The sequence below is a fragment of the Hyperolius riggenbachi genome, chromosome 1 (genome assembly GCF_040937935.1).
Source record: "Hyperolius riggenbachi isolate aHypRig1 chromosome 1, aHypRig1.pri, whole genome shotgun sequence".
Taxonomy (NCBI): domain Eukaryota; kingdom Metazoa; phylum Chordata; class Amphibia; order Anura; family Hyperoliidae; genus Hyperolius; species Hyperolius riggenbachi.
The window spans coordinates 240,155,230-240,176,437 of NC_090646.1; the positions used below are offsets into that span (position 1 = coordinate 240,155,230).

General features: G+C 48.1%; 1 protein-coding gene across 1 annotated transcript in view; it reads left to right on the plus strand.

Moving 5' to 3' along the window:
• Positions 1–21,208, plus strand: part of LOC137504071 (alcohol dehydrogenase 1-like) — a 69,228-nt gene that overhangs the window by 20,318 nt on the left and 27,702 nt on the right. The window contains exons 4-6 of the mRNA XM_068232031.1: positions 7,177–7,264; positions 8,311–8,530; positions 10,662–10,922. Of these exons, the coding sequence (XP_068088132.1) occupies positions 7,177–7,264; positions 8,311–8,530; positions 10,662–10,922 (569 nt within the window). The remainder of the gene's footprint in view (positions 1–7,176; positions 7,265–8,310; positions 8,531–10,661; positions 10,923–21,208) is intronic.

The following is a 21,208-nucleotide window of genomic DNA, read 5'->3' on the forward strand; positions in this document are numbered from 1 at the left end:
GCATTTTGCCCACAAGCGCAGAGCTGGTCCCATCACTGTCAATGGATGGGATCAGCAGCGCAGCGGGCAGCGGCGCAGATAGCGTGCGATCAGATGCGTTGCGTTCAGATCGCACGTCCATCTGCACTCCTCAGATGTGAACGAGGCCTTACAATAGATGAAGAAATGATCCGCATGACACTTCCAGCCTTTTTCTTTTGCAGAAAAAGAACGCTAACAGTGATAATGGGAAAACGAAATATTTGATTTGATCCTGATAAGTTGTACCTGAGGAAACATGATGAGATAATCATGTGTATGTATAGCGTAAAACTTATTCATCATAACCAGGCTGTTTTACTTTGCTGCCTAGACAACTTAACTTTCATGCATGCAAGTGACAGCTTCTGTCTTGTCTATAACCAGAGGTTGATGGATCAAAACCATCCTCTGCTAGGTGTACTTTATTTTTTTACACCTTGCTTTGCCACATGGGCCAAACGGTGGCCATAGCCCCTTAAGAGAAAGTGTCATTAGGGTCTTGCTGTAACATAGATTGTAGTGTAACTATTTCAACTAATGTACCCTTCTTAAACTTGAAGATTGTATACAAATGTAAGCAGACTGCAGAGTGGCGCAGCAGAAGTGTGCTGGGCCTATAACCCAGAGGTTGATGGATCAAAACCAACCTCTGCTAGGCATGATTTCATTTTTGCACCTCGCTGGGTGCATGGGCAAAACGGTTTCCATACCCCTGTAAGAGAAAGTATAATAAGGGCCCTGCCTTATGTGAGGAACCGGCCCGCGGCACGCCTGCGTATGCGGTTCCCGACGGCGGGTTTGACCAGATCAAGCGGGAAGCAGCCTTATTCGAGCTAAAACAAGGCTGGGACCCCTCAGAACACCTCTCACTGCCACCACTAGCGGTTCGCTAGACACTTCCACTCTGCTGTCGAGTCCTCAGCGCGCAATCCGCGTTTTCGTATTCGAGTCAGCTTTGCGCTTAGGCCGAATACGGGAACGCCACGCACCTCCACACACACACAGTTGCAATCTTACACTGTAGTGAAGCAAAACCACTAACAGGCATTCCAAACAATACTGTTAGCCACTCAGCTGTTGAGCTACTCGCACTGGCGTTTTCGTACGTTGGGTCAGCTGCGCGCTTTGGGCCAACGTATGACAAATGCCCCCACACACAATGCAATTACAATTTCATATGGTAGTGTTGCTCAAGCATACAATTAGGCATGGACTTATACACAGCTACACTGCAGTCTCCTCTAGGCTATGAGTGTTAGTTTAGTATAGCAGATGTCAAGCTTATTAAATAATAATTTAATATTCCAGGAAAAAGTGGAACAATGCAGAACAGAATATATCCAAAAGATTACAAAAAAAAAAAAAAGTTACAAAATTAAGAGTCTACAAAGATACACACAAGATAAGTTGCCAAAAATAAAAATGGAATAAACGTAAAGTGAACTTTTACCATCGCAAATGTCCAACCGTGGAGAGACGCGGATCCTCTGGATCATCTCTAGCAATGAGCTACTCTCGAGGGAAGATACCTGTGACTGTTCTGGACCAGCTTAAATAGTCTGAAGTGTCCCCTGGGGCATTTAATGCCCAGCCCCCAGGAACTAATGCCATTTCCCCGTTTGTGACATCACCGAACGCTTGTCATAATCCTCCTGTGATATGCAAACTTCAAAGGGTTCCTGTTTCAGCTTTTTGAAGGTTGCAGATTTCACAGGTAAGATTGTATCCTGAGAACAGCAAGTACCCTGTTTACACTTACATATTTCAAAGCAATTCCATTTCCAGAATCTAACATCCGCATGTGAAAAGTGTACTTTAGTACATACATGAAAAGACTTCCTTAGTCCAAGTTACAGGTGACAAACACATTGTTGACAGTATTGGCCTGATTAGCCATCTCCTAATTAGATTCTAGGCAGACAGGCCCTAATTGCAGAGATTTCCCATCTCCCAGTTAGGAGCAGACCATGGCCATTGTCTGATTACCCCAGCTCTATTCACTGAAGTCCTCTTTAGATGCAAATGTAGGTCTATTGACCCACACACACAATCACATGACCGGTCCAGGAATCTAGCCTGGCATATCTACACCTTTGACATAACACAGCAGATTAGAAAAATGATAGAAATATGTTCTTGTTATCCTTACATCATCAGCCTCATAACTAGCTGCTATATTCCTGACACCTTAACATAGATATTACGGTAGCTAAGACTACTCTTGGGCCTTTCCTGTAGTTGAAGAGATGAGTGAACTGTGACAACACACTTAAAAAAAAAAAAAAAACAGCAAACAGAGAAGCTTCCCCATATTAGAGCATTGGATTTGGTAAAGTCTTAAGCCAATGTGTTGTAAAAGACACAAGTAAGCTTTAGGTTAGCAGGAATGGTTGCATGGCCACCTAGCTTTTCATCCTTCCCAGGCCAGCTAGGCTGACTTCAGCCTGTAGTGTTGGTGGAATAGTGGTGAGCATAGCAGCCTACCAAGTGGTAGGCCTGGGTTCGATTCCTGGCCAATGTATGCGAGTTGGCTTTTGAAATCCTACAAATCCCTAAGCAAGCTCATTTTTATCTTGCATATATCATAATGGTACATGCTAGGCTGGCTTCAGCATGTAGTGGTGGTATAGTGGTGAGGCGAGCTGCCTACCCAGCACTAGACCTGGGTTCGATTCCTGGCCAATGTATGTGAGCTGGCTTTTGAAATCTTACAATTCCCTGGAAGACAGGACCCTCCTCCGGAGGAGGAGGAGGGGAGGATTACACTTCCTGATGTTGTAAAGCAGTGTAGGCCTGCTATTCAACATTCAATGAGATTTCTGACATTAAAATAGTGGTTTGTATCAAATCTAGGATTTTTATTGAGACTTTTGATGTGTATCCCACTCAACCATGTCTCTGTCCAGGTTTTAGACCGTCTGAACATTTTTTTACATCATTTTTCTGGACACCATAATTGTTTATAAATTTCCAAGATCGCCTCTCCATTGAAGTCTATTGCGGTTCGCGAAAGTTCGCGCGAACCGAACTTTCGCGGTAGGTTCGCGAACCTAAAATCGGAGGTTCGGGCCATCTCTAGCCAGGACAACATAGAGGTCAAATTTGATTGATTGTCAGCTGTTTCTTATGCTGGATACACACCATGCGTTTTCGCGTTTGATGCGGCCGTCGATACGCGTTGATTCGATTATTTCCGACCTGTCCGATTGAAGCTTCGATGGATCGTTAGGTCGATTTGCCATACTTTACATGGCATTCGACCTAAAAATCATCGAAATTCGTTCGGAAATGTTCAGAAATACTCGAATCGACGCGTATCGACGGCCGCGTGTGACGCGGAAACTCATGGTCAGGGCCGTTTCTTGCCCCGTTCAGCCGGTTCTGCTGAACGGGGCGCCGATGAGAGTGACAGATTGGGGGGCGCCAGGCTAGGCAGACCAGGCGTCCTCTTTTCCCCGGACAGGTCCACTTTTTCCGACCTGTCCGGGGGCGTCCAGCGGGTTATTTTAAATGTCCGGGTACAGGGGCGGCAAGCTAGCATACACTAATGTAATGTCACTGACTGATGCAGAGGCTCGGCGCGCTGCCTGCTCTGAAATAATAGCAGCAGCCGAGCAGGCAGCGTCACACAGATTTCCAACAGTCAACACTCCACAGCCTCCAGCTTCTTCCTGTATGGGATGTGGGGCCCCGCCCCCTTCCTGTCCCGGCCGCACAGCGGCACTTTCAATGTGTCTCTGAGACACAATCTGGTACACAATGGATGTTGTGATTTCCCTCTGGTCAGAGGAGATCAGCGCAGCAGCAGCACGGTGAGTGGAAGGAAAGGATTTCTGGCAAGCTTTCTGATTGGCAGGCTAGCAGGGAGAGGTAGCAGCAGTGCACAGTGCTTCACTCTCCAGTTTACAGAAGTCAGCTGTCATTGTTGCCTGTATCACTGGCTGCTGTGACACAGAGTGCCCTGCACTATTGATTTATTATTCTGATCAGAACAATGGATCAATAGTGCAGGGCAGTCTGGTGTTGCAGTTGCCAGTGATACAGGTAATGCTGACAGCAGACGTCTGTAGTACTGGGAGCAGCACTGTGTAAGCTGGGACAGTTTAGATTAGCTTGACTGCCTCTGAGCTCTCCTCTTCCAGTGTCCCTTCCCAGCCCCCCTCCCTATCTACATTTATCAGCATGTCCTGTCAAACGGGACATGCTCCTGTCAAACGGGACAAGTGAAGGCTACAGACTTTGTGAATTCTCCCTGCTGTTCCTCTTTTGTCCCATACTGTGTGTGACTGTCTTTATCCCCTCTGCAATGCCTCCACTTCATATATCCCCCTTTTCTCTTTCCCACATTTCTCTTCCTTTTATGCATGTGTCCTCTTTCCCCCACACTCCCTGCTCTGTATTCTCTTCCCTGGCTCTTTTTCTTTCTCTCTTTCCTACCATCTCCTTGCTATTCTGTTTATTACTCTGTTTCCTCAGGGTGTATAATCAGCAATGTCTGAGCTTTAAGGCCCATACTCACGGGCGAGAAATGTGGCCTGTCGCCAGCACACGTGAGCGTGTGGGCGACAGGCCGGCGACAGCTTCTCGCCAGGTCCCTCCGCGTACACACGCGGAAGAGGGACCAGCGGCAAGGCGGAAGCTGTCGCTGACTTTCCTCCTCCCCCCGCCGGAAGCTCCATGTACCTACATGGAGGTTGCTGTCGCTAGTCCGCGTACTCACGCGGACTAGCGACAGTTGCGGCGGGGGGGCAGCGGCGACTGTTGCCATACGATTGAAACTTTCAATCGCATGGCGACAAGAGCGGCGGGCGACAGTTCGGGGGGCGCGCGTGTGCGGCGGCCCATACTCACGGGCGACCTGTCGCCGCAACACGCGCGCGCCGCGTGTTGAGGCGACAAAAGTCCCTCGTGAGTATGGGCCATTATAAGAGTCTGAAGCCTACAAAATGACATCTTCTTTTAGGCATTCCTCTTTAGCACTGTAGCTCTGCCTCCAGGATAGCAGCGTTTAAGTTATGCCATCAATGCTGAAGAGGACTGCCTAAAAAAAGGTAATTTTGTACGATTCAGACTCTCTTTAACTACCTTAATGGTATTAATTTATACAGCACAGATGTCTTCTCTGGTGCTTTACAGGGTACATAGTCATGTCACTAAATGTCAGGGAAGGCCCTGTCTAGGGGAACTCACGGAGAAGCAAGTGATCAGTTTGATTTTTTTGGCTACCTATACTCCAGCACCTATAGCTCGCTACCTAAACTGAGGGCACCTCGTGTAAGCCATCTCGTATGGTTACCGTGGACTACCTGCATTTTGCTAGTAATTGGCTCCACCCACAGCACATCTTGGCCACACCCAATTTTTCAGCGTTTTGCGCTTTCTTTGGTGTTTATTTTTTTACGAAGTGTGCTTTGCGTGCCACTAATTTCAGGGAGGGGGGCCTCAAGTCAGTGCGTGCCGCTGGGGCTGATGGAAGAGGAGAGGATGTATGTGTGTAGCTGAAGCTGCCATGCGGTGAGTGATACACACCGAGCAGACATGAGTGGGAGCAACTGTGCTGAGGGTGGCAGGAAGAGCATTTTGTGGGGGAATGTGCTGCCAATCTCATTGCATTTGGGGGGAATATGCTGCCAATCTCATTGCATTTGTGGGGAAATGTGCTGCCAGTAAGATTGCATTTGTGGGGAAATGTGCTGCCAATATGATTGCATTTGTTGGAAAATGTGTTGCCAATAAGATTGCATTTGTGGGGAAATGTGCTGCCAATTAGATTGCATTTGTGGGGAAATGTGCTGCCAATTAGATTGCATTTGTGGGGAAATGTGCTGCCAATAAGATTGCTTTTGTGGGGAAATGTGCTGCCAATCTCATAGCATTTGTGGGGAAATATGCTGCCAATCTCAATGCATTTGTAGAGAAATATGCTGCCAATCTGATTCCATTTGTGGGTAAATCTGTTGCCAATCTCATTGCATTTTGTGGGGAAATCTTATGTGAATCTGATTGCATTTTGTGGTCGGCCGGCCCTCCACCATGTGGTCTGGAAAAAAAAACGTCCCTCCATGCCCGTGAAGTTGGACAGCACAATGCTAAGGTCTTGTATATTTGGCCCTTCCCATGACCACGCCCACATGCTGTTGTGATCGTCCTCTTTTTTGGAAATCAAAATATGGTCACCCTACGCCAGGCAGAAGGATGTGACGTCATGTCACTGCTAGGAGCCGGTGACGCGCGGACGCAGTGCAGCGAGAGGCAGGAGGAGCTGTGCACCAGCGCGATCACCGGCTTACTAGATCCTTCTGGGCGCTCCTGCGTGTTGACGGCACGTGACAGGAGCGTCAGCGTGACAGGAGCGGCAGTGCGATGACATCGATCCTGTCACGGACGTTTCCTCCTACTGTGCAACAGCAGTGTGCGGCGGAGCCCAGCCCCAGAAGGTGGAGTCTTTTTGGCCACTGCTGCTAGTGTGTGCCTTGGCCCTTGCTGCCGCTGCCCGCTAGCACCTCCGTTCTTTTTGCCCTGGGCTGGTGGTCAGAGCCCACCATGGTGATGGTCTAACAGTGTGACTCCCTGGCTGGGGGTAGGGGGGCGCTTTTTTTGCCCTGGGCTGGTGGTCAGAGTCTGACCACCAACCAGCCCAGGGCAAAAAGAGTACACCCCCATCCCCAGCCAGGGAGTCACAGTCAGACCATGGTGGGCTCTGACCACCAGCCCAGGGCAAAAAGAGCACCCCCCCTACCACCCACAGCCAGGGAGTCAAAGTCAGACCATGGTGGTCTGACGGTCAGACCACCATGGTCTGACTGTGACTCCCTGGCTAGGGGGGAGGGGGGGTGCTCTTTTTTCCCTGGGCAGGTGGTCAGACCACCATACTGTGACTCCCTGGCTAGGGGGCGGAGGGGTCGCTCTTTTTTCCCTGGGCAGGTGGTCAGATGCAGAGTAAAAAATAAATAAAAATGGTGAGTTGGTTTCAAGAAGCCTTTTGACATTATTTGGGATGGGGGGGGGGGGGGGGGGGGGCGCATTTTTTGACTCCCGAACTGGGTGAAATTTAGCCTAGAAACTGCCCTGCTCATGGTGTGATAATTGTTTTCTTACCTTCAGATTTAAGTCAGTAAACATGTATGTCACATGGATGTTTTCTTTTCTGTGCAGGTGACAAGGTAATACCGCTGTATAATCCTCAGTGCAGAGAATGCAGAGGTTGCACTGATCCAAGTGCAAATATATGCCACAAAAATGAGTAAGAATTGTTTTGTATTGATATACCTTTATAATTCACCAGACATTTAAAATTTATAAAATTGTGTACGATGCAATAAGAAAAAAAGTTCTCAAAAATTACAAGTTCTATTTAAAACAATAAGGACTTGACACATTTCCACTATTGACTCTGACATACTGTACATAGTAAATTTAGCAATAGCATGTATGGGAGCTTTACAATGGTGGCAGAGTGGATAACACTCTCTTGCTTTGCAGTGCTGGGTCCCTGGTTTGAATCCCAGCCAGGGCACTATCTGCAAGGAGTTTGTTCTCCCTGTGTCTGTGTGGGTTTTCTCGGGGCACTTCAGTTTACTCCCACATCCCCAAAACATACAGATAAGTTAAATGGCTATCCCCAAAAGTCGGTCCTAAACTACAACGGACAAAGGCAATTTTTACTTCCGTTTATTATAAATAGACATGGTCCCTGGTCAGGGTCATATCCATTCATACCAGGTACTGCGATTGGGACCCCTGGCCAATCGCTGGCATATAATTGCAGCCGGGCATGAGCAGCGCACCCGCAGCAGTAACACATGACGCGAATACGCGTCCAGTTAGACTAGAGCAGCGTCTATCTAGATGACTATAGTCATCCAGATAGACTGAAGTGGTTAAATTTGAGCGCTCCTTTGAGGGACAGTTAGTCATAAGACTAAGTACCTCTGTAAACCGCTGTAGAAGATGTCAGCACTATATAAATATTAAATAATAAAATGAACATTTCATGAAAATGTTGCAATTAAAAAAAAAAAAAAAAAAAAAATGAAATTGGTTTGAGCAAATTGGCTTATCCTTAGTGATATTTTCATGAAAATCATGGTGAGATCAAAATGGCCATATTCGCCAGTCACTATTGGCTATGACAAGATAATTCCCCCCTTCGCCCTACTAAAGTACCCCCTGGATTATGTGTACTTCATGTTTTATTCTCTGGCTCCAAATTTTATAGAAAAATATGGCTACCTTTGCTTGAATTTATCAGTCTTACACACATCAATAATTGTTTCAATATGTTAACAGTATCGGAGGAAAGATTTGTCTGATGGCTGACAACACCAGCAGATTTACTTGCAAGGGTCAGCAGATTCACCTTTTCATGCAGATCAGCACCTTTTCTGAGTACACTGTAGTGGACGAACTAAATGTGGCTAAGGTACACGATGATGTACCACTGGATGAGGCCTGTTTGATTGGCTGTGGATTTACCACAGGTTATGGCTCTGCTGTTAATGTGGCTAAGGTGAGTGATCCAGTTGACTTTAATCTTGTAAGTGGCTAAATCTTTATCTGAAAAGCAAAGACAAGGTTTATGTCCGGTTGTATCACTATGAGCCTTTGGGATCATGTGAAATTCCAGGAAAGAATAATTACAATACCTCAAGGCCTGGGCACAATGTCACGTTGCTCTGCAACACATGTGGCTGTTCATTTTACAAAAGCTCTCTGTTGTAGTGCTGATCCCATTCAACTATACTGAGTGAGGTAGCATGGCATTGCGCATAAAATGCGTGTAGCAGTACGTTGTCAGAAGTATGGCCATCAGATAGTACAGTCTATGTATTGATGCCTCTGATGTCCCTGCATATCACATTTTGACACATATTGCTGAAATGAACTCAGCAATCTTTGCCCAGGCCCTCAAACAATAACAATTAGTTAAGGCTACTTTCTCACATGCCACGTTGCATAGCGGCGCATCCAGTATTTTTTTCTTTACCTTAATATATTTTCTAGCCAGTGGCATACCTACCACAGGGCTGCAGGTGCTCACAGTCCTGGGTGTGCTTCAGAATTTGCCTGTCATTAGTAGCTGTGTGCCCTGGCTGCTGTAATACCAGAGTGCCCTGGACTATTGATTATTTACCCTGATCAGGGTAATTCATCAATAATGTAGGGCAGTCTGCTGTTGCAGAAGCCAGTGATACAGGTGTTGACAGCCAACTTTTGTAGTGAGCAGGGAAGCAGGCTCCAGGCAATTTTAGATTAGCTTGATTGCAGATAATCATATCTCTTTTGCCAGCTTCCCCTCACACCCGGTTGTCTTCGCCCATGCCCCCTTTCCTCTTTTCAGATTTCAGTGGCTTCTTTTAAAAGCATGTACCTGCTAAACAGCACTGGTGATATTTGCAGTCCTGAAGAGTCCTTCCTGCCATTTATCTTCTCCCACCAGGCTCTCTGCCTTGTTCCACTTCCTCTTTATCCCCCTCCTCCTATGCACCCCCCTCTTTCATATGTCCCCCTTTTCTTGAAGGAGGGGGGGTTCTCTAAATAATCGGCACCGGATGTCAAATTCTCTAGGTATGCCTCTGTTTCTAGCTACTTCAGGTCAGAGCTAATGCTTCTCCTCACACTAGAACGATCCAGGCCTAGCATCACCATGGGTCTCTACACATACTAGCAAACTCAGACATGAACGTTACTTATGTACATTACTTTAAGTACACACATGCAATTTTTTGTCACTTGGCAGGTATTAGGGCTTAATCCCTCAAGTGACAGTTCATGGCTGGTGTTGCACAGATGCTTCACTAGCCTCTAGGCTAGAGATCTGTTCTATTACTATGGAGGCGGCGTATATACAACAAGCTGTGCAAAACAGAGTGGGAGAAGAGCTCATGTCCCCGTGTACTTCTGAAGACAAGCAGATCTGTACTGCACATGTTGGAGTTCGTGCTTGCGCATGAGCAGTATGGATGCACCCATCTTCGGAGGCATTCGGGGACGCAAGTGCTTCCAAAGTCATCTGAGGAACCCAAAGGCAACAATTTTGAATAGGGTACAGCGAGGGAATGAGGACTGGGAAGACTCTATGGCAGAGAGACTGCTGGGGGGCCCAGAGTATATATAAAAACATTACATTGAATCTAGGTATTGATTCCCCAAATCATGGCCGGTGAGAACTCTCAGCAGCAGCCAGTCATGTGGCGCCCAAAGAATGTCTTGTGCACCAGACAGTGAAGAATACCCAGGTGAACACCTGCCATCTAGTTGGACAGCAGTGTTACCTGGTGCGGAATTGGAAGCCAGCGAATGACTGCTAGCTGGCTTCTACAGTATGTGGATGGGTGATGCCAGCACTGCGGGACGCAAATTATATATTTAAAGGTGCAGTGAGCTGCATCTTTAAGTAATACATTTTATGTTCGGGGGGGGGGAGTGATAAAGCCTCAGTGGGCCGCATTTGTGAGTTAGAGGACCACTGCTCTATGGGATCCAGAGCTTTCCCTCTAAATAGGTTAGTATCCAACCTTTTTTTTTTACAGCTCACCTCATGATTGCTTCAAGAACAATAATTTTATGAATAATTGTAAGAAGTGATAGTGTAAGTTAAATTGTATGTCTTAACTTTTATTTAACTTAATCTGTCGCAGGTCACGCCAGGATCCACATGTGCTGTGTTTGGCTTAGGTGGCATAGGCTTGTCTGTGATAATCGGATGCAAAGTTGCTGGAGCCGCTCGAATCATTGCAATTGATATAAACACTGATAAATTTGCCAAAGCAATAGAATTAGGCGCTACTGAGTGTATCAACCCAAAGGACTGTGAGGAGCCCATCCATGAGTTGCTGGCAAAGACAACTGAAGGAGGAGTTCACTATAGCTTTGAATGCATTGGAAATCCTGATGTCATGGTCAGTGTCGCTAAACTGTAATAATGGTTATTTCTTGAAACCGTTTAATTTCTCAATGGTTACCCTGATCCAGAAAAATTCATGAAACATTTCTGTCATTGATTATATGTGGAATGCTTATGGACGAATGGCATCACTCATATCAGCTACCCTTTGCCGGGTTCTAGGATCGGACGGAGCTTTGCTCAGGGTGCAGCTGCCAGGGGAAGCGCATGCAAATAGTGCACAACAGGAGCATGACTCACCTACCCGGGATCTAGCGCAACAAAATGTGACAGTACACCACATCTCCTTCCTGGTCTTAGACTCTTAGGCACTCTGTCACACAGGTAACAGCTCCCTCATAGGGAGCGCTGTTACCAGCGTGACAAAACACTAAAGACCAGGAAGGAGATGCAGTGTAGTGTCACATTTAGCTGTGCTGAATCTCGGCTTAAGTGTGTCACACTCCCGTTCCGCATTAAATGCGTGTGCCCCCCCTCCACTGTATACCTTATGAGGCAGCTGACTACCTCATGGGGGCACTCCAGCTAACTTATGGGGGCATTCTGGCTAGTGGCTACCTTATGGGGCGTTCTGGCTACCATATGGGGGGGGGCGCACGCTGGCTACCTTATTGGGGGCAATCTGGCTACCTTATGGGGGCTTTCTGGATGGTGGCTACCTTATTGGGGCACTCTGGCTACCTTATGGAGACACTCTGGCTACTCTACAGGGGGACTCTGACTACCTGATGGGGGCTCTGTGCTTACCTTATGGGGGGCAGTCTGGCTACCTTATGGGGGGAACTCTGGCTACCTTATTGGGGGCACTCTGGCTACCATAAGGGGGCACTCTGGCTACCTTAAAGCAAACTTGAACACAAAATTTAAAGTCAAAATAAACATACACACATCACACTCACCTCCCCGTGTAGTCTGCTTATCAATCTCTCTCTTCTCTCTTACTTTGTTTGTCCACTGTGATTAGTGGAATTCTCCATCCTCCATTTTGAAACTGGCAATTACCTCATAACAGCTTCCTGGTCAGCACACTGTTAAAGAGGAACTGCAGTGGAAATAATGTAATGAAAAAAAGTGCTTAATTTTTTACAATTATTTATACAAATTTAGTAAGATTTGCCCATTGTAAAATCTTTCCTGATATACATTCTGACATTTATCACATGGCGACATCTTTACTGCTGGCAGGTGATGTCTGTGGAAAGAGATGATGCATTTTTGGCAGTTAGAAACAGCTGTTATTTTTCCCACAATGCAACAAAACTCCCACAGTGTGATGTCAGTACTTAGGTGTTGACATCACACTGTGGGAGGGGTTTCACCACAATATCAACCATACAGAGCCCCCAATGATCCGTTTGAGAAAAGGAAAAGATTTTTAATGGGAAAGGGGGTATCAGCTACTGATTGGGATAAAGTTCAATCCTTAGTTACATTTACTTTTTAAACTGTAAATATTGCCCACTTGAGCCATAGAGAAACATGGACATTTCCTTGCTCATCAGCTGTCTTTTCAGTTATAACTGACAGCAACTGATATATTTCAGTTCTGCCAGAACTGGAAGGAATCGTTGGGCGAAGTAAGTATGTAATATTCATTTGCAGGTACATCCTGAGTTTATTTTATTTTTTTAAATTACTCGGTTCAGGTTCACTTTAAGGGGGGGCACTCTGGCTTCCTTGTAGGGGCACTCTGGAAAATCTGACAAATCTACAGGGAGGGGGGGCGCACAGTTTATGTGAGGTCTATAGCCTAGAAAATGCCCTGCAGCTACCAAACAAATTTAAGGCCTCTTGCATACTACATGCGGTTCCAATTTTTTTTTTCATACGATCCGATTTTTGATACTGATTAACCTCCCTGCCGTTACAAAAAATTGCTGCGCACGACAGGGAGGGTGTTTTTTGGCATTTTTTTTTTTTTGTTTAGCATGTAGCTAGCCTAGCGCTAGCTACATGCTTCCCCCCTCCCTGCGGCGTCCCCCCGAATGCGCCGATCGCCGCCGGCGCATTTACCCATCCGGAAATCCCGTTCTGAACGGGATTTCCAGGAGGGCTTCCCCCGTCGCCATGGCGACGGGCGCGATGACGTCACTGACGTCATCGACGTCGTGACGTCAGAGGGAGTCCCGAACCACCCCTCGACCCTCTGATGCGGCGGGTTACGGCGAATCGGCGCGGAGCAGCGGCGATCGTAAGTTACACGCAGCTAGCAAAGTGCTAGCTGCATGTAACAAAAAAAAAATTATGCAAATCGGCCCAGCAGGGCCTGAGGAATCCTCCGCGGCAGGTTACCCCGAGCTGAGCTCGGGATAACCGGCAGGGAGGTTAAAAAATGTAGCAGCATGCAGCGGGTGGTTTTTTTGGGGTTTTTTTTTGTTTGTTTGTTTTTAAATCGGAATCAAAACTCAGATTGTATAAAATATAAAAAAGATTGCATGTAGTGTGCAAGAGGCCTATTAAATGATTTTATTCAGCCCTCTCCTAGGGCTGGAGCACACTAGAGCGGTTCTGATTCTGAAGCGTTTTTTAAAACGCTTGCAGGGGGAAAACTGCTTGGCTAATGAGAGTGAATGGAATGGTGCACACCAGAGCGGCTCGTTTTTCCACAAACGTAAACTCAGGGGCTGCAGCATTTTTTAGATTTCTGAGGCGTCTCTGCCTCAATGTTAACCACTTGCCGACCGCACACTCATACCGTGCGGCGGCAAAGTGGTAGCTGGAGGACCAGCGACGCAGATCTGCGTCGCCAGTTGCCTCCCTAAACAATCAGGAAAGGCCGCTCGCGCGAGCGGCTGTTTCCTGTTAGATCACGGAGCGGGTCTCCGTGAATAGCCTGCGCTGATTGCGGCTCGCAGACTAAATGTAAACGTAGGAGACATTTGTCTCCTTTGTTTACATTGTACGGCGCTGCTGCGCAGCAGCGCCGTAAGGCAGATCGGCGATCCCCGACCAATCAGCGGCTGGGGATCACCGCCATGTGACAGGGGACAGCCTGCCACTGGCTTCACAGGACGGATAGCGTCCTGTGCAGCCCGGATCATCAGGGGTGAGAGGGAGAAGAGGAAGGGGGAATTTTGCCGCGGAGAGGGGGTTTGAGGTGCCCCCCCGCAACATGCCAGCCAGGAGGAGCAATCAGACCCCCCGTGCACATCATCCCCATAGGGGGAAAAAAAGGGGGGCGATCTGATCGCTCTGCGTGCCAGCTGGTCTGTGCTGGGGGCTGCAGAGCCCACCCAGCACAGATCACAAAAAATAGCGCTGGTCCTTAAGGGGGGGTAAAGGCTAGGTCATCAAGTGGTTAAAGTATAGGAAAGTGGAAAACCGCTTTGAAAAACACTAGATCAGAGCAGTTTGCCAGGCGTTTTTGTTACAGAAGCTGTTCAGTAACAGCTTTTACTGTAACAATATTTGTAATCTGCTACGCAAAAACGCTCCAAAAATTGCTAGGCATGTTTGGAAAGCCTCTCTAAACATGCCTAGAATCTGCTTCAAAAACCTCTAGCGTTAGCAGATCTGCTAGGATTTTGGTGTGCACTGGGCCTTAGTTTATGTAAAGGGGGGAAAAAAAATACCACACTCGGTTCTTAGTGATATATGTAGTGTGTTCAGAGCATTTGTATTTGCAGTCAGATCTATTCATCATCATCATCACTCTGTGTCACAGTGCACTTGCTGAAATTGCAGTGTTTATTACAGGTAGATACTAGAGGTGTCCATACATTACTTGATTTTCCTGTTCGATCAGCCAATCAATTCAATCATTTTATCGGATCAGCTGAGAGTCTATTTACGTTACATTTTTCTCTATTGATGGAAATTGGTCGATATCTTACTGAATTAACAAATTTACTTGATTGACTAATGTTCACTGGATTTTGTTCGAATCAGAATCAATATTTGGTTTTAAAGCATGGAAGCACAACATCTTTGAAATCCATAAGTGAAGGAGAATCACATAGGGTCTCTTGCAGTGTGTGGGCCAGACGATGGCTTTTGTTTGACCACACTGGTTTTCCATTTCCCATTCCCAATAAAGTAGATTGCTTAACCACCTGCCGACCGCGTCACGCCTAAGGGCGTGGCCGCGGCGGCAGCCCCAGGACCGCCTAACGCTGATTGCTGTAAAGTCCTGGGGCCAGCTAATGCAGGAGATCGCGCGCAGGCTGCACACGCATCTCCTGCTTGGGGGGTGGAGCTCCGCCCCGCCTTCTGTCCCCGAGCGGCTATTGCCTGTCACTGGCTGCACAGGACGGATAGCGTCCTGTGCAGCCCCGATCTCCGGGGGGGGGAGCAGGTAGGAGAGGGAGGGGGAATTTCGCCGCGGAGGGGGGCTTTGAGGTGCCCCCCCTGCCAGCCACACGCAGGCAGGAGAGATCGGACCCCCCCAGCACATCATCCCCCTAGTGGGGAAAAAAGGGAGGCAATCTGATCTCTCTGCCTGCTACCTGATCTGTGCTGGGGGCTGCAGAGCCCACCCAGCACAGATCACTAAACACAGCGCTGGTCCTTAAGGGGGGGTAAAGGGTGGGTCATCAAGTGGTTAAAGCAAACCTAAAGCCGAATATGGTATAACGCATTGTATGTGTAGTTTGGATAGATAATAGAACATTAGCAGCAAATAAAAGAGTCCCATACTTTTTTCAGCTATATAGTTTTTTTTGTTTTATAACCGTCCATCATTCTGTCCTATTTGTAGTATAGAAACCACACTTTGTCTTTTTAAGGGCACATTCACACTTGCAAAACGCAAAATGCTAGTGCTTTTGCTAGCATTTTGCTGTGGCGATTTTTGGCGATTAACGCAAAAAAAAATCACCATTCACACTTGGCGATCTTTGCGTGATCGCGATTAGCGCTTCTATAGCACTAAACACGATCGCTGGGACTAAACGCGATCGCTGGGACTAAACGCGATCGCTGGGAAATTGCCTGAAAATGGTGCAGGATACAAATTTTCGTCTGGAAATTTGCGTTAATCGCCGGGGATTAACGCAAATCGCCCAAGTGAGAATGGGCCCATAGGGTATTATGGCACTAGCGCTTTAAAAAGCGCCAGCGCTTGAGCGTTTTGCCAAAATCGCCGGCAAAATGCTCAGATGTGAATGGGGCCAAAGGGAACCTAAACTGAGAAGGATATGAATTGTATCTTTCAAATTAATACCAGTTGCCTGACTCTCCTGCTGCTCCTGTGCCTCTAATACTTTTAGCCACAGCCTCTCAGCAAGCATGCAGATCAGGTGCTCTGACTGAAGTCAGACTGCATTAGCGGCATGCTTGTTTCAGGTGTGTGATTCAGCCACTACTGCAGCCAAAGAGATCAGCAGGACTGACAAGCAACTGGCATTGTTTAAAAGGAAACATCCATATCCTTCTCAGTTTACGTTCCCTTTAAGCCAGGGGTCTCAAACTCAATTTACCTGGGGGCCGCAGAAGGCAAAGTCAGGATGAGGCTGGGCCGCATAAGGGATTTCACAATCAGCAGCACCCCCAGCACCCCCCCCCCCCCTCCCCGGCCCTTGCATTGATTTTTATTTCAAAATCAAATTCACACTGAAGCGAACTATTTTGCCTATTTTACCTTATAGTTCGCTTCAGTGCTCCCATTAAAAGTAGTCCACCGTGTCCCCGCTGCAAAACAAGGGCTGCAGAGCCCCCAATTCGCCCAAGGGGCAATCCGCCGGCATTTCCTGGAAAGGGCAGAGCTTTCAGCTTCAGCTCTGCCCCTCCTGACGTCAATCGCGGCGCATCGCCGCCTCTGCCCGCCCCTCTCACTCTTCCTTCACAGAGAGGGGCGGGGAGAGGCGGCGATCCATGCGGCGATTGACGTCAGGATGGGCAGAGCTGAAGCTGAAAGCTCTGCCCCTTCCAGGAAATGCCGGCGGATTGCCCCCTGGGCGATTTGGGGGCTCTGCAGCCCTCGTTTAGCGGCGGGGATGCGGCGGATTACTTGGGAGCACTGAAGCGAACTATAAGGAAGCTTTTGCAGGCGAGGGCCACAAAATATTGTATCGAGGGCCGCAAATGGCCCACGGGCCGCGAGTTTGAGATCCCTGCTTTAAGCTATGAAACAGCAGAAATAATGGCCCATTGAAATTTCCTGCAGTAAAATCTCAAACTCAAATCTCAAGCTGTCTTTCACTGTTTTTAAGGAAGCTTAAAGAGTAACTGTCGGACATAAAATCAATTCTTTATTTTTATCTGGTAAACAAGAATTGGCTTCAAAATAGCCACACTTAAAATGGGAAATGCTAAGAAGGATTTTTTCTTTTTTTACTGTAGAAAAATCACTAAAATCAAAACGTGGACAGTGCAATACATATGTTATGTAAGTAGAGCAAGTATGTGTTTTTTTTCTGAGATAGTATGGCTGACAGCTCCTCTTTAAAAGAAGTTTTATACATACCTGGGGCTTTTTCTAGCCCCCTTCACGGTGATCCGCCCTCGCCGTCCTCCTCTGCAACCTCATTCCTCCGCAATCTGGCCCGGTAACTTCGGGAGTTGGAGCTTACTGCGCATGCACAGCATAGTCGTGCGCACCCCTTTGTGCTCCTGACACCGGAGGCAGGCACAGAATGCTCCCAGCTACGGGAGCACGGCGGGGGAGTGCACGTGGCCATACTGCGCATTCACCGACTGGCCAAATTACCCAGGGCTGCCACCAGCTACAAGTGAAGCAACCCCCAAACGTTGTGAACGCTCTGTTAACCCTTTGCAGTATGCAGGAATCTGGGTCAGATCTGAATATCTGAGCCGGGTCCGTGCATACGGGTTATAAATGTACACTTCTATTAAACACAGGGTAGCGGTTTCAGCAGAATAGATACGTTGGTGTATATTCAGAGCAGGTCATAACCATAACGATTTTAAAATGTTTTAATAATAAAGTTGCATTACATTCATTTATACAGATTAACACTTAGACACATAGCTATAAATAAAAGGGATAAAATTAGAAGGATCTTACTTCAGTTATGGCTGTGCAGTCCATTTGGAGAGTGAAGAAGAGAGCCTGGTTTGAATTGGGCATTCATGGTAAGAGTCCTTGGAACGATGCATGTGTTCGGTCCTTCTGTAGGTGTTCGGTCCTTCTGTAGGAACGCATGCTAGGAGCTCTTCTTTAGCAGATGAAATGCTGAAAGACGAGGCGGACAATGCTGGCCCCAGATTTATACAATCTTAGAATTGGGGCTGGATTACCTCCAAACTAGGTGGGGTTAAGGTGGAGTTACCTCCTGGTCAGCAAGGTCGCAGCCCCCAGACTCAGAGCAGAAAATGTAACATTTATTAATCATCTGCGTGACTCCGCCCCAGATAGGCGTATCGCAAATCCGAGGCTATATTCACAAGCGGCCCGCGATCCTGTATCAAATTAGGGTACACATGTCTAGTCTACCGCATTTGATCTGCGCATGCTGAATAAAGCAGTTTCCCGATTGACCTCCAACAGTTAGAAAATTGTAATTCGGGTGGATGATAGAACTGGTGTATGGGTATCAGAAAATTTATTTTTGTCTTTCTGTGACAAGCCTATTTTGAATTACATATACATTAAAGTTCTCTTTGTTTGGTTTTAAAGGTCCGTACACACGCCGGACTGGAGGCAACGACGGGTCCGTCGTCACCTCCCGCTGGGTGGGCGTTCCAACGACAGTCCGGCGTGTGTACGCACTGTCGGCGGACTGATACGGCTGTTTCTGAGCGATCCGCCGGGCGGATCGCTCAGAAACAGCCATATCAGTCTGCCGACAGTGCGTACACACGCCGGACTGTCGTTGGAACGCCCACCCAGCGGTAGAGTTGGGCCGAACGGTTCGCCTGCGAACGGTTCCATGCGAACTTCAGTGGTTCGCGTTCGCGTCCCGCAGGCGAACCTTTGCGGAAGTTCGGTTCGCCCCATAATGCACATGGAGGGTCAACTTTGACCCTCGACATCACAGTCAGCAGGCCCAGTGTAGCCAATTAGGCTACACTAGCCCCTGGAGCCCCACCCCCCCTTATATAAGGCAGGCAGCAGCGGCCATTACGGTCACTCGTGTGCTGCCTGCGTTAGTGAGAGTAGGGCGAGCTGCTGCAGACTTTCTCTCAGGGAAAGATTAGTTAGGCTTAACTTGTTCCTGTCTGGCTGCATACCTGTTCTGTGAACCCACCACTGCATACCTGTGCTGTGAACCCACCACTGCATACCTGTGCTGTGAACCCACCACTGCATACCTGTGCTGTGAACCCACCACTGCATACCTGTGCTGTGAACCCACCACTGCATACCTGTGCTGTGAACCCACCACTGCATACCTGTTCAGTGAACCCACCACTGCATACCTGTGCTGTGAACCCACCACTGCATACCTGTTCAGTGAACCTGCCACTGCATACCTGTTCTGTGAACCCACCACTGCATACCTGTTCAGTGAACCCACCACTGCATACCTGTTCAGTGAACCCACCACTGCATACCTGTTCAGTGAACCTGCCACTGCATACCTGTTCTGTGAACCCACCACTGCATACCTGTTCAGTGAACCCACCACTGCATACCTGTGCTGTGAACCCACCACTGCATACCTGTGCTGTGAACCCACCACTGCATACCTGTTCAGTGAACCCACCACTGCATACCTGTGCTGTGAACCCACCACTGCATACCTGTTCTGTGAACCCACCACTGCATACCTGTTCTGTGAACCCGCCACTGCATACCTGTTGTGTTCAGTGAACCCGCCACTGCATACCTGTTCTGTTCAGTGGACCCGCCACTGTATACCTGTTTAGTGACCCCGCCACTGCATACCTGTTGTGTTCAGTGAACCTGCCACTGCATACCTGTTCTGTGAACCCGCCACTGTATACCTGTTCTGTTCAGTGAACCCACCACTGCATACCTGTTCTGTTCAGTGGACCCGCCACTGTATACCTGTTCAGTGAACCCACCACTGCATACCTGTGCTGTGAACCCACCACTGCATACCTGTTCTGTGAACCCACCACTGCATACCTGTTCAGTGAACCCACCACTGCATACCTGTTCAGTGAACCCACCACTGCATACCTGTTGTGTTCAGTAGACCCGCCACTGTATACCTGTTTAGTGACCCCGCCACTGCATACCTGTTGTGTTCAGTGAACCTGCCACTGCATACCTGTTCTGTGAACCCGCCACTGTATACCTGTTCTGTTCAGTGAACCCGCCACTGCATACCTGTTCTGTTCAGTGGACCCGCCACTGTATACCTGTTTAGTGACCCCGCCACTGCATACCTGTTGTGTTCAGTGAACCTGCCACTGTATACCTGTACTGTTCAGTGAACCCGCCACTGCATACCTGTTCTGTGAACCCACCACTGCATACCTGTTCAGTGAACCCACCACTGCATACCTGTTCTGTGCAGTGAACCCGCCACTGTATACCTGTTCAGTGAACCCGCCACTGCATACCTGTTGTGTTCAGTGAACCCGCCACTGTATACCTGTACTGTTTAGTGAACCCACCACTGCATACCTGTTCTGTTCAGTGAACCCGCCACTGCATACCTGTTCTGTTCAGTGGACCTGCCACTCTATACCTGTTTAGTGAACCCGCCACTGCATACCTGTTGTGTTCAGTGAACCCGCCACTGTATACCTGTACTGTTCAGTGAACCCGCCACTGCATACCTGTTCTGTTCAGTGGACCCGCCACTGTATACCTGTTTAGTGAACCCGCCACTGCATACCTGTTGTGTTCAGTGAACCTGCCACTGCATACCTGTTCAGTGAGCCCACCACTGCATACCTGTTCTGTTCAGTGAACCCGCCACTGTATACCTGTTCAGTGAACCCGCCACTGCATACCTGTTGTGTTCAGTGAACCCGCCACTGTATACCTGTACTGTTTAGTGAACCCGCCACTGCATACCTGTTCTGTGAACCCACCACTGCATACCTGTTCAGTGAACCCACCACTGCATACCTGTTCTGTTCAGTGAACCCGCCACTGTATACCTGTTCAGTGAACCCGCCACTGCATACCTGTTGTGTTCAGTGAACCCGCCACTGTATACCTGTGCTGTGAACCCACCACTGCATACCTGTGCTGTGAACCCACCACTGCATACCTGTGCTGTGAACCCACCACTGCATACCTGTTCAGTGAACCCACCACTGCATACCTGTGCTGTGAACCCACCACTGCATACCTGTTCAGTGAACCTGCCACTGCATACCTGTTCTGTGAACCCACCACTGCATACCTGTTCAGTGAACCCACCACTGCATACCTGTTCAGTGAACCCACCACTGCATACC